This window comes from Oncorhynchus kisutch, unplaced genomic scaffold (genome assembly GCF_002021735.2).
Source record: "Oncorhynchus kisutch isolate 150728-3 unplaced genomic scaffold, Okis_V2 Okis04b-Okis11a_hom, whole genome shotgun sequence".
Lineage (NCBI taxonomy): Eukaryota > Metazoa > Chordata > Actinopteri > Salmoniformes > Salmonidae > Oncorhynchus > Oncorhynchus kisutch.
The window spans coordinates 1,850,043-1,862,548 of NW_022261981.1; the positions used below are offsets into that span (position 1 = coordinate 1,850,043).

The window sequence follows — 12,506 nt, forward strand, 5'->3', positions numbered from 1 at the left end:
GTAGATCACATGCAATATGCTAGCTCAAAGTGACTGCCACTGTAGACTAGGCAGACCACATGCAATATGCTAGCTCAAAGTGACTGCCACTGTAGACTAGGCAGACCACATGCAATATGCTAGCTCAAAGTGACTGCCACTTAGACTAGGCAGACCACATGCAATATGCTAGCTCAAAGTGACTGCCACTGTAGACTAGGCAGACCACATGCAATATGCTAGCTCAAAGTGACTGCCACTGTAGACTAGGCAGACCACATGTATATGCTAGCTCAAAGTGACTGCCACTGTAGACTAGGCAGACCACATGCAATATGCTAGCTCAAAGTGACTGTCACTGTAGACTAGGCAGACCACATGCAATATGCTAGCTCAAAGTGACTGCCACTGTAGACTAGGCAGACCACATGTAATATGCTAGCTCAAAGTGACTGTCACTGTAGACTAGGCAGACCACATGCAATATCCTAGCTCAAAGTGACTGTCACTGTAGACTAGGCAGATCACATGCAATATCCTAGCTCAAAGTGACTGCCACTGTAGACTAGGCAGACCACATGCAATATGCTAGCTCAAAGTGACTGCCACTGTAGACTAGGCAGACCACATGCAATATGCTAGCTCAAAGTGACTGCCACTGTAGACTAGGCAGACCACATGCAATATGCTAGCTCAAAGTGACTGCCACTGTAGACTAGGAAGACCACATGCAATATGCTAGCTCAAAGTGATTGCCACTGTAGACAAGGCAGACCACATGCAATATGCTAGCTCAAAGTGACTGCCACTGTAGACTAGGCAGACCACATGCAATATGCTAGCTCAAAGTGACTGCCACTGTAGACTAGGCAGACCACATGTAATATGCTAGCTCAAAGTGACTTCCACTGTAGACTAGGCAGACCACATGTAATATGCTAGCTCAAAGTGACTGCCACTGTAGACTAGGCAGACCACATGTAATATGCTAGCTCAAAGTGACTGCCACTGTAGACTAGGCAGACCACATGCAATATGCTAGCTCAAAGTGACTGCCACTGTAGACTAGGTAGACCACATGCAATATGCTAGCTCAAAGTGACTGCCACTGTATACTAGGCAGACCACATGCAATATGCTAGCTCAAAGTGACTGCCACTGTAGACTAGGCAGACCACATGTAATATGCTAGCTCAAAGTGACTGCCACTGTAGACTAGGCAGACCACATGTAATATGCTAGCTCAAAGTGACTGCCACTGTAGACTAGGCAGACCACATGCAATATGCTAGCTCAAAGTGACTGCCACTGTAGACTAGGCAGACCACATGCAATATGCTAGCTCAAAGTGACTGTCACTGTAGACTAGGCAGACCACATGCAATATGCTAGCTCAAAGTGACTGCCACTGTAGACTAGGCAGACCACATGCAATATGCTAGCTCAAAGTGACTGCCACTGTAGACTAGGCAGACCACATGCAATATGCTAGCTCAAAGTGACTGCCACTGTAGACTAGGCAGACCACATGCAATATGCTAGCTCAAAGTGACTGCCACTGTAGACTAGGCAGACCACATGCAATATGCTAGCTCAAAGTGACTGCCACTGTAGACTAGGCAGACCACATGTAATATGCTAGCTCAAAGTGACTGTCACTGTAGACTAGGCAGACCACATGCAATATGCTAGCTCAAAGTGACTGCCACTGTAGACTAGGCAGACCACATGCAATATGCTAGCTCAAAGTGACTGCCACTGTAGACTAGGCAGACCACATGTAATATGCTAGCTCAAAGTGACTTCCACTGTAGACTAGGCAGACCACATGTAATATGCTAGCTCAAAGTGACTGCCACTGTAGACTAGGAAGACCACATGCAATATGCTAGCTCAAAGTGATTGCCACTGTAGACAAGGCAGACCACATGCAATATGCTAGCTCAAAGTGACTGCCACTGTAGACTAGGCAGACCACATGCAATATGCTAGCTCAAAGTGACTGCCACTGTAGACTAGGCAGACCACATTTAATATGCTAGCTCAAAGTGACTGCCACTGTAGACTAGGCAGACCACATGCAATATGCTAGCTCAAAGTGACTGCCACTGTAGACTAGGCAGACCACATGTAATATGCTAGCTCAAAGTGACTCCACTGTAGACTAGGCAGACCACATGTAATATGCTAGCTCAAAGTGACTGCCACTGTAGACTAGGCAGACCACATGTAATATGCTAGCTCAAAGTGACTGTCACTGTAGACTAGGCAGACCACATGCAATATGCTAGCTCAAAGTGACTGCCACTGTAGACTAGGCAGACCACATGCAATATGCTAGCTCAAAGTGACTGCCACTGTAGACTAGGCAGACCACATGCAATATATGCTAGCTTAAAGTGACTGTCACTGTAGACTAGGCAGACCACATGCAATATGCTAGCTCAAAGTGACTGCCACTGTAGACTAGGCAGACCACATGCAATATGCTAGCTCAAAGTGACTGCCCCTGTAGACTAGGCAGACCACATGCAATATGCTAGCTCAAGTGACTGCCACTGTAGACTAGGCCAGACCACATGCAATATGCTAGCTCAAAGTGACCTGCCACTGTAGACTAGGCAGACCACATGCATATGCTGCTCAAAGTGACTGGCCACTGTAGACTAGGCAGACCACATGTAATATGCTAGCTCAAAGTGCAATGTCACTGTAGACTAGGCAGACACATGCAATATGCTAGCTCAAAGTGACTGTCACTGAACTAGACTAGGCAGATCACATGCAATATCCTAGCTCAAGTGACTGCCACTGTAGACTAAGGCAGACCACATGCAATATGCTAGCTCAAAGTGACTGCCACCTGTAGACTAGGCAGACACATGCAATAGCTAGCTCAAAGTGACTGCCACTTTAGACTAGGCAGACCACATGCATATGCTCAGCGTCAAGTGACTGCCACTGTAGACTAGGCAGACCACATGCAATAATGCTAGCTCAAAGTGATTGCCACTGTAGACAAGGCAGACCATCATGCAATATGCTAGCTCAAAGTGACTGCCACTGTAGACTAGGCAGACCACATTTAATATGCTAGCTCAAAGTGACTGCCACTGTAGACTAGGCAGACCACATGCAATATGCTAGCTCAAAGTGACTGCCACTGTAGACTAGGCAGACCACATGTAATATGCTAGCTCAAAGTGACTTCCACTGTAGACTAGGCAGACCACATGTAATATGCTAGCTCAAAGTGACTGCCACTGTAGACTAGGCAGACCACATGTAATATGCTAGCTCAAAGTGACTGTCACTGTAGACTAGGCAGACCACATGCAATATGCTAGCTCAAAGTGACTGCCACTGTAGACTAGGCAGACCACATGCAATATGCTAGCTCAAAGTGACTGCCACTGTAGACTAGGCAGACCACATGCAATATATGCTAGCTTAAAGTGACTGTCACTGTAGACTAGGCAGACCACATGCAATATGCTAGCTCAAAGTGACTGCCACTGTAGACTAGGCAGACCACATGCAATATGCTAGCTCAAAGTGACTGCCCCCTGTAGACTAGGCAGACCACATGCAATATGCTAGCTCAAAGTGACTGCCACTGTAGACTAGGCAGACCACATGCAATATGCTAGCTCAAAGTGACTGCCACTGTAGACTAGGCAGACCACATGCAATATGCTAGCTCAAAGTGACTGCCACTGTAGACTAGGCAGACCACATGTAATATGCTAGCGTCAAAGTGACTGTCACTGTAGACTAGGCAGACCACATGCAATATGCTAGCTCAAAGTGACTGTCACTGTAGACTAGGCAGACCACATGCAATATGCTAGCTCAAAGTGACTGTCACTGTAGACTAGGCAGATCACATGCAATATCCTAGCTCAAAGTGACTGCCACTGTAGACTAGGCAGACCACATGCAATATGCTAGCTCAAAGTGACTGCCACTGTAGACTAGGCAGACCACATGCAATATGCTAGCTCAAAGTGACTGCCACTTTAGACTAGGCAGACCACATGCAATATGCTAGCTCAAAGTGACTGCCACTGTAAGACTAGGCAGACCACATGCAATATGCTAGCTCAAAGTGACTGCCACTGTAGACTAGGCAGACCACATGTAATATGCTAGCTCAAAGTGACTGCCACTGTAGACTAGGCAGACCACATGCAATATGCTAGCTCAAAGTGACTGTCACTGTAGACTAGGCAGACCACATGCAATATCCTAGCTCAAAGTGACTGCCACTGTAGACTAGGCAGACCACATGTAATATGCTAGCTCAAAGTGACTTCCACTGTAGACTAGGCAGACCACATGTAATATGCTAGCTCAAAGTGACTGCCACTGTAGACTAGGCAGACCACATGTAATATGCTAGCTCAAAGTGACTGCCACTGTAGACTAGGCAGACCACATGCAATATGCTGGCTCAAAGTGACTGCCACTGTAGACTAGGCAGACCACATGCAATATGCTAGCTCAAAGTGACTGCCACTGTATACTAGGCAGACCACATGCAATATGCTAGCTCAAAGTGACTGCCACTGTAGACTAGGCAGACCACATGTAATATGCTAGCTCAAAGTGACTGCCACTGTAGACTAGGCAGACCACATGTAATATGCTAGCTCAAAGTGACTGCCACTGTAGACTAGGCAGACCACATGCAATATGCTAGCTCAAAGTGACTGCCACTGTAGACTAGGCAGACCACATGCAATATGCTAGCTCAAAGTGACTGTCACTGTAGACTAGGCAGACCACATGCAATATGCTAGCTCAAAGTGACTGCCACTGTAGACTAGGCAGACCACATGCAATATGCTAGCTCAAAGTGACTGCCACTGTAGACTAGGCAGACCACATGCAATATGCTAGCTCAAAGTGACTGCCACTGTAGACTAGGCAGACCACATGCAATATGCTAGCTCAAAGTGACTGCCACTGTAGACTAGGCAGACCACATGCAATATGCTAGCTCAAAGTGACTGCCACTGTAGACTAGGCAGACCACATGTAATATGCTAGCTCAAAGTGACTGTCACTGTAGACTAGGCAGACCACATGCAATATGCTAGCTCAAAGTGACTGCCACTGTAGACTAGGCAGACCACATGCAATATGCTAGCTCAAAGTGACTGCCACTGTAGACTAGGCAGACCACATGCAATATGCTAGCTCAAAGTGACTGCCACTGTAGACTAGGCAGACCACATGTTTTTTAACCCTCCCTGTTATTTTGTTGTAAAATGGAGCAAAAACACGTTTGAAGTAATTTATTAAAGGCTTGAGAGAAAGACGTCGAGAGAGATAGGTAGAGAGAGAGGAAGATAGAAGGAAGGAGAGGAGGGGAAGAGAAAACAGTGCTGACTCAAACTTGAATAAACTAAAATGACAATATGTTTCACTCCCATGGGGTTTTCACTGCTGTAGATTCCCAGATGATCTGAGATGACTGATCATGACTGATGTTATTGTTGCTGGTATTATTACATCTTTTCATGACTGAAATTTCTCTACCCAATGTTCTCAACACAATCAGGCTGACTCATATTCTGCTACTGATCAGCTACTGTACACTAACAAATTGAGTGCGCGCACACACACACACACACACACACACACACACACACACACACACACACACACACACACACACACAGATTGTTTGAAGACATGTTTTTGGTCTTGTCTTTTCTTTGTAAGTACTATACATAAATGAAAAATATAAAAATCAAAGCTAAGTGAAGGTATGATGGTATCCCCAACATGCCAGTTTGCACCTTCATCATCTCTAAGGGAACACCTCAGGTTTTATCATCTCTCTAAGAGAACATCTCAGGTTTTATCATCTCTCTAAGGGAACACCTCAGGTTTTATCATCTCTCTAAGGGAACACCTCAGGTTTTATCATCTCTCTAAGAGAACATCTCAGGTTTTATCATCTCTCTAAGGGAACACCTCAGGTTTTATCATCTCTAAGAGAACACCTCAGGTTTTATCATCTCTCTAAGGGAATGATAGGAGTGCTGGTCTAGGATCAGGTTCCTCCTGTCCATGTAATCTTATTCATTGTGATCTAAAAGGCTAAATTGGTCCTAGATCAGCAGTCTTACTATGAGAAGCTTAGTGAATACGGACTCTCCAATCCCCTTTCCATTGGAGTGATTTCACGGTTGAACGTAGGGTATTTCATGAAAGGATCTCAAGATAATGGTGAATTGGCAGGCAGTGGGGAATATGATGAGGGGTAACACTCTACTTGACACCCAGCTTCATAACACGGTATGACACAGTCATAACCATGTCGTAATATGTCACAACAGCTGACATAATGTGTCATTACTTGTCATAATATGGTCATAACACTGTCATGACCCATATACTTACATCTGTTGTGACATATATTGTGTTATTTTAAAGGCTGGCTATGACACCTACATAAGAGTGTCAAAATCCGCACTTTTTCAAATGATTTTTTTTCCCAGCCAAAAAGTTTCCTTTCGTTTTGAAAGTTTGTAATTAATTCTTTACAATCATGTTAATTTTTCATTATATTTTAAATAACTTGCAGTTTAAATAACTGTCGCTTTCAGAAAATGTCATGTAACATAAACATGCTATTGACAAGTAGGCTATGGAATGTTTTGCCTTGTGTGGTTGGTTTTGTGGCTTTTGACATGCCTTATGTAGGTGTCATAATCAGAGATAAAATAACACAATATATGTCACAACAGCTGTAAATACATGGGTCACGACAGTGTTATGACCATGTTATGACCATGTTATGACATATTATGACATCGTTAGGATGAGGTAAGATACAGTGGGGAATAGGATGAGGTACGATACAGTGGGGAATAGGATGAGATAAGATACAGTGGGGAATAGGATGAGGTAAGATACAGTGGAGAATAGGATGAGGTACGATACAGTGGGGAACAGGATGAGGTACGATACAGTGGGGAATAGGATGAGGTACGATACAGTGGGGAATAGGATGAGGTAAGATACAGTAGGGAATAGGATGAGGTAAGATACAGTGGGGAATTGGATGAGGTAAGATACAGTGGGGAGTAGGATGAGGTACGATACTGTGGGGAATAGGATGAGGTATGATACAGTGGGGAATAGGATGAGGTAAGATACAGTGGGGAATAGGATGAGGTAAGATACAGTGGGAAATAGGATGAGGTAAGATACTGTGGGGGAGTAGGATGAGGTAAGATACAGTGGGAAATAGGATGAGGTAAGATACAGTGGGGAATAGGATGAGGTAAGATACAGTGGGGAGTAGGATGAGGTAAGATACAGTGGGGAATAGGATGAGGTAAGATACAGTGGGGAATAGGATGAGGTAAGATACTGTGGGGAGTAGGATGAGGTAAGATACAGTGGGAAATAGGATGAGGTAAGATACAGTGGGGAATAGGATGAGGTAAGATACTGTGGGGAGTAGGATGAGGTAAGATACAGTGGGGAATAGTTAGAGATTGTGACTCTAGCTGCACCAAGGTCATCGGTTCAATTCCCACAGGGATCATCACATACTGTACGAAAAATGTATGACTTACTGTCCTGTAAGTAGCTTTGGTAAAATAGTCTGCTAAGTGGCATAGGCATATGAAGTAAAAGAGTCCGGTCAGTGAAAGGCCTGCTAACTGGACCACACATGGCCTCTCTGGTCATGGGTTCTAAAAACCGCCCTGCGACCTTCCAGTCTTCCCACATTTGTCTTCCTTCTTCAACTGACCTCTGTATTTATCCAAAAAAGAAATAAAATAAGCACTTCTTACCGTATTCTGATGGATGTCTGCCTGTTAGTGTTGATGGTTTGGCCTGCGTCTGCATTCAACACCTGGACACCACTACATCCCAGTTTTACCACAGGGATCCCATCCTGGAGCAACACGTGGAGAAACCGATCTCCTAAATTCTCTTCCCGAGCTGAAAAGAGCAGAGATAATACGATCAGTTCAAAATAATTTCAAAAGTGGCCTATTTTGGTTTGGATTTAGTGGCCTATATTTGGGTAGTCTATTCAGGCTATTCTTTAACAATTCTGATCTTCTCAAAGAAATCTCAGACTTCAACTACCAATTTGACGGAGATACAATATGTGAATAGGAATCGTTTGGAATTTAATTTAAAACCAATTTCCATCCTTTCAGCACCCACAATGCATTTCTATTAACAGAAAAATTATGTTGGATTGAATGAAAATAACAAAACAATTTTCCAGTAAGTTCAAATCTGAATTTCTTTCACAGCAGTACCTGACATGCAAGCTATTGAAAAGAGATGCATTATTTGTATCTTAAAAGAATGAGTCAATATTTCTGAATATTGTACTAATATCCAGACACACTCTCTTTTGGGTCTTTTTATCACCAGAGATCAGCTGGGCTTCAAACCAACCTCAAGGGACCAACTGGGCTTCAAACCAACCTCAAGAGACCAACTGGGCTTCAAACCAACCTCAAGGGACCAACTGGGCTTTAAACCAACCTCAAGGGACCAACTGGGCTTTAAACCAACCTCAAGGGACCAACTGGGCTTCAAACCAACCTCAAGGGACCAACTGGGCTTCAAACCAACCTCAAGGGACCAACTGGGCTTCAAACCAACCTCAAGGGACCAACTGGCTTAATCTGACTCTGGGAAACCAACCCAGAGGGACCAACTGGGCTTCATCTGCCTCTGGGAAACCAACCCAGAGGGCAGGGTTCCCCAGTTGGTGGCTCGTGGGCAATTTTTTTCAGCCCCTCAAAATTGTTAGGGACATACAAGACTGTAAAAACAAGAGCAAATCAGCTCCAAGTTATTTTAATTTTGGAAACCTGTTACAAAGTATTCCGGGTTGGATGGCGCTGTGTTAAGAAGCAGTGCGGCTTGGTTGGGTTGTGTATCGGAGGACGCATGACTTTCAACCTTCGTCTCTCCCGAGCCCGTACGGGAGTTGTAGCGATGAGACAAGATAGTAGCTACTAAAACAATTGGATACCACGAAAAAGGGGTAAAATTAAAATTTTAAAAATTAATAAAAAGAGACTGGTGTTTTGTAGGTAGTATTTAATGAAGCTGCCAGTTGAGGACTTGTGAGGCGTCTGTTTCTCAAACGACACACTATAATGCACTTGTCCTCTTGCTCAGTTGTGCACCGAAGCCCCCACTCCTCTTTCTATTCTGGTTAGCGACAGTTTGTGCTGTTCTGCGAAGGGAGTAGTCAACAGCAATGTACGAGATTTCAGTTTATTGGCAATTTCTCGCATGGAATAGCCTTAATTTCTCAGAACAAGAATAGACTGACAAGTTTCAGAAGAAAGTTATTTTCAGCTGCGCTAACATAATTGCAAAAGGGTTTCTACTGATCAATTAGTCTTTTAAAATGATAAACTTGGATTAGCTAAGACAACGTGCCATTGGAACACAGGAGTGATTGGTGCTGATAAATGTAGATATTCCATAAAAAATCAGCCGTTTCCAGCTACAATGGTAATTTACAACATGAACAATGTCTACACTGTATTTCTGATCAATTTGATGTTATTTTAAATGGACCAAAAATGTGTTTTTCTTTCAAAAACAAGGACATTTCTAAGTGACCCCAAACTTTTGAACGGTAGTGTAGATCACCTTACCCAATTGAGATGCTAAAAACGTCTTTGGAGCGCCAAACAAAGATGTCATGTAGAAATACACAAGACATGTAGTTTTAAGCTGTGTGGCTGTGCCCTCCCAAGCATGTGGCTGATTAGCCATCACTGTGTGACAGTACACACTGTCTTAACTAATGGCTGTCTATGTACTCTCCCCATTAGAATGACCCATGAATACATTGAATAAATTGGTATACGCATGAGAGGTCTTCGGGAGCATAATAGCTCACTTAATTGCCTATTATTTTCAATACTATCGTACTGAAACACCAAGTACGATAATGTATAAGTCTGCATGTGCACCATATATAAATGAGGTATACTCCACAGTATGTGCAGATCAGATAAAGGATCAAATGATCTAGGGTTCATTAATGTATATGAATAAAAGAGAATGAAAAGTAGTCTGATGAGGAAAACCATGAGGACATGTTGAAAGGGAGGCTGAGACATGATGTCTATGAGGCCAGGGGGCTATGTGCATGCCTAAAGCCTGCATTTAGACAGGTAGCAGCACAATTCAGATTTTTTTCCCCACACTCATTTGTCTTTTGACTCATCAGATCAGATCTTTTCACACCAGATCCTTTTCAGAGCTGATCTGATTGGTCAAAAGATCAACTAGTGAAAAAAATATCCGCCTGTCTAAACACAGACAAGTAGTCTGGCCCTTGTATGTTGTTAAGATAAATTACGTCTGACAGATACAAGTCCACACATGAAACAGAGGGGGGAATCTACTGTCAGCATGTTGAACACAACAGCCGCTATGACTGACTGATCAGACGTTACGAGCCATGGTCATCTGGAAACTTGTGACTGAGTGGATAATGCATGTTTCAACTGGACAATGTTTCAGCTGGAGGATGTTTCAACTGTAGCATGTTTCAACTGTAGGATGTTTCAACTGGACAGCATGTTTCAACTGGACAGCATGTTTCAACTGGACAGCATGTTTCAACTGGACAGCATGTTTCAACTGGACAGCATGTTTCAACTGTAGCATGTTTCAACTGGAGGATGTTTCAACTGTAGGATGTTTCAACTGTAGGATGTTTCAACTGGATGATGTTTCAACTGTAGGATGTTTCAACTGTAGGATGTTTCAACTGTAGGATGTTTCAACTGGACAGCATGTTTCAACTGTAGCATGTTTCAACTGTAGCATGTTTCAACTGTAGCATGTTTCAACTGTAGCATGTTTCAACTGTAGCATGTTTCAACTGTAGCATGTTTCAACTGTAGCATGTTTCAACTGTCGCATGTTTCAACTGTCGCATGTTTCAACTGTAGCATGTTTCAACTGTAGCATGTTTCAACTGTCGCATGTTTCAACTGTAGCATGTTTCTACTGTAGCATGTTTCAACTGGAGGATGTTTCAACTGTAGCATGTTTCAACTGTAGCATGTTTCAACTGGAAGCTGTTTCAACTGTAGCATGTTTCAACTGGAGGATGTTTCAACTGTAGAATGTTTCAACTGTCGCATGTTTCAACTGTAGCATGTTTCAACTGTAGGATGTTTCAACTGTAGCATGTTTCAACTGGAGGATGTTTCAACTGTAGCATGTTTCAACTGGAAGCTGTTTCAACTGTAGCATGTTTCAACTGTAGCATGTTTCAACTGTAGGATGTTTCAACTGGACAGCATGTTTCAACTGGAGGATGTTTCAACTGTAGCATGTTTCAACTGTAGAATGTTTCAACTGGACAGCATGTTTCAACTGGACAGCATGTTTCAACTGGACAGCATGTTTCAACTGGACAGCATGTTTCAACTGGACAGCATGTTTCAACTGTAGCATGTTTCAGCTGGAAGCTGTTTCAACTGTAGCATGTTTCAACTGGAAGCTGTTTCAACTGTAGCATGTTTCAACTGTAGCATGTTTCAACTGTAGCATGTTTCAACTGTAGCATGTTTCAACTGGACAGCATGTTTCAACTGTAGCATGTTTCAACTGTAGCATGTTTCAACTGTAGGATGTTTCAACTGTAGCATGTTATTTAATGAATAATGACTAAATGATGTATACATTTAATGTAGAACTATAACTAACATAATTCTATCCTGTCTGATGAAGAATGTTTGTACATAGGCAAAGAGGAAGTGTTAACAGACAACTTGTGACCACAGTGAAACTAACAACAGGAAAGATGTCTCGCCCCCACCCAAGGAGGGGAGAAACCGTTGGACTTGCAGTAGATTGTGTAACATGTTGTAGCATATGGTAAGCAATATATGTGTTGGAATAAAATTGAAAAGCAGCATTGTCATTGTCTGAGAGGAGGAGGGACATTTATGACGAAATGAGAGGTATATAAACCACTGTACATGACATGATTGGCAGAGCTCTCGAGAATAAATGTTTCAGACTATTGTAGACTGGCCTCTGTCTGTTTCATTTCAACCAGAACCTTACAATCTCTGGGCTCCAGACCGAGAATATTTAATTGAAGTTCAGTTTCTGAACCTTGAGAACAGAATTCTCTTAATGTTTCAACTGGAAGCTGTTTCAACTGGAGGATGTATCAACTGGAAGCTATTTCAACTGGAAGCTGTTTCAACTGGAAGCTGTTTCAACTGGAAGCTGTTTTGACTGGAAGCTGTTTCAACTGGAAGCTGTTTCAACTGGAAGCTGTTTTGACTGGAAGCTGTTTTGACTGGAAGCTGTTTCAACTGGAAGCTGTTCCAACCGGAGGATGTATCAACTGGAAGATGTTTCAACTGGAAGATGTTTCAACTGGAAGCTGTTTCAACTGGAAGCTGTTTCAACTGGAAGCTGTTTCAACTGGAAGCTGTTTTGACTGGAAGCTGTTTTGACTTGAGTGGTGCAAGTGGTTGTGC

At 43.1% G+C, this 12,506-nt stretch overlaps 1 protein-coding gene across 1 annotated transcript in view; it reads right to left on the reverse strand.

Moving 5' to 3' along the window:
- Window positions 1-12,506, reverse strand: part of LOC116359709 (protein eyes shut homolog) — a 181,388-nt gene that overhangs the window by 10,489 nt on the left and 158,393 nt on the right. The window contains exon 15 of the mRNA XM_031813048.1: window positions 7,800-7,950. Coding sequence (XP_031668908.1) covers window positions 7,800-7,950 — 151 coding nt within the window. The remainder of the gene's footprint in view (window positions 1-7,799; window positions 7,951-12,506) is intronic.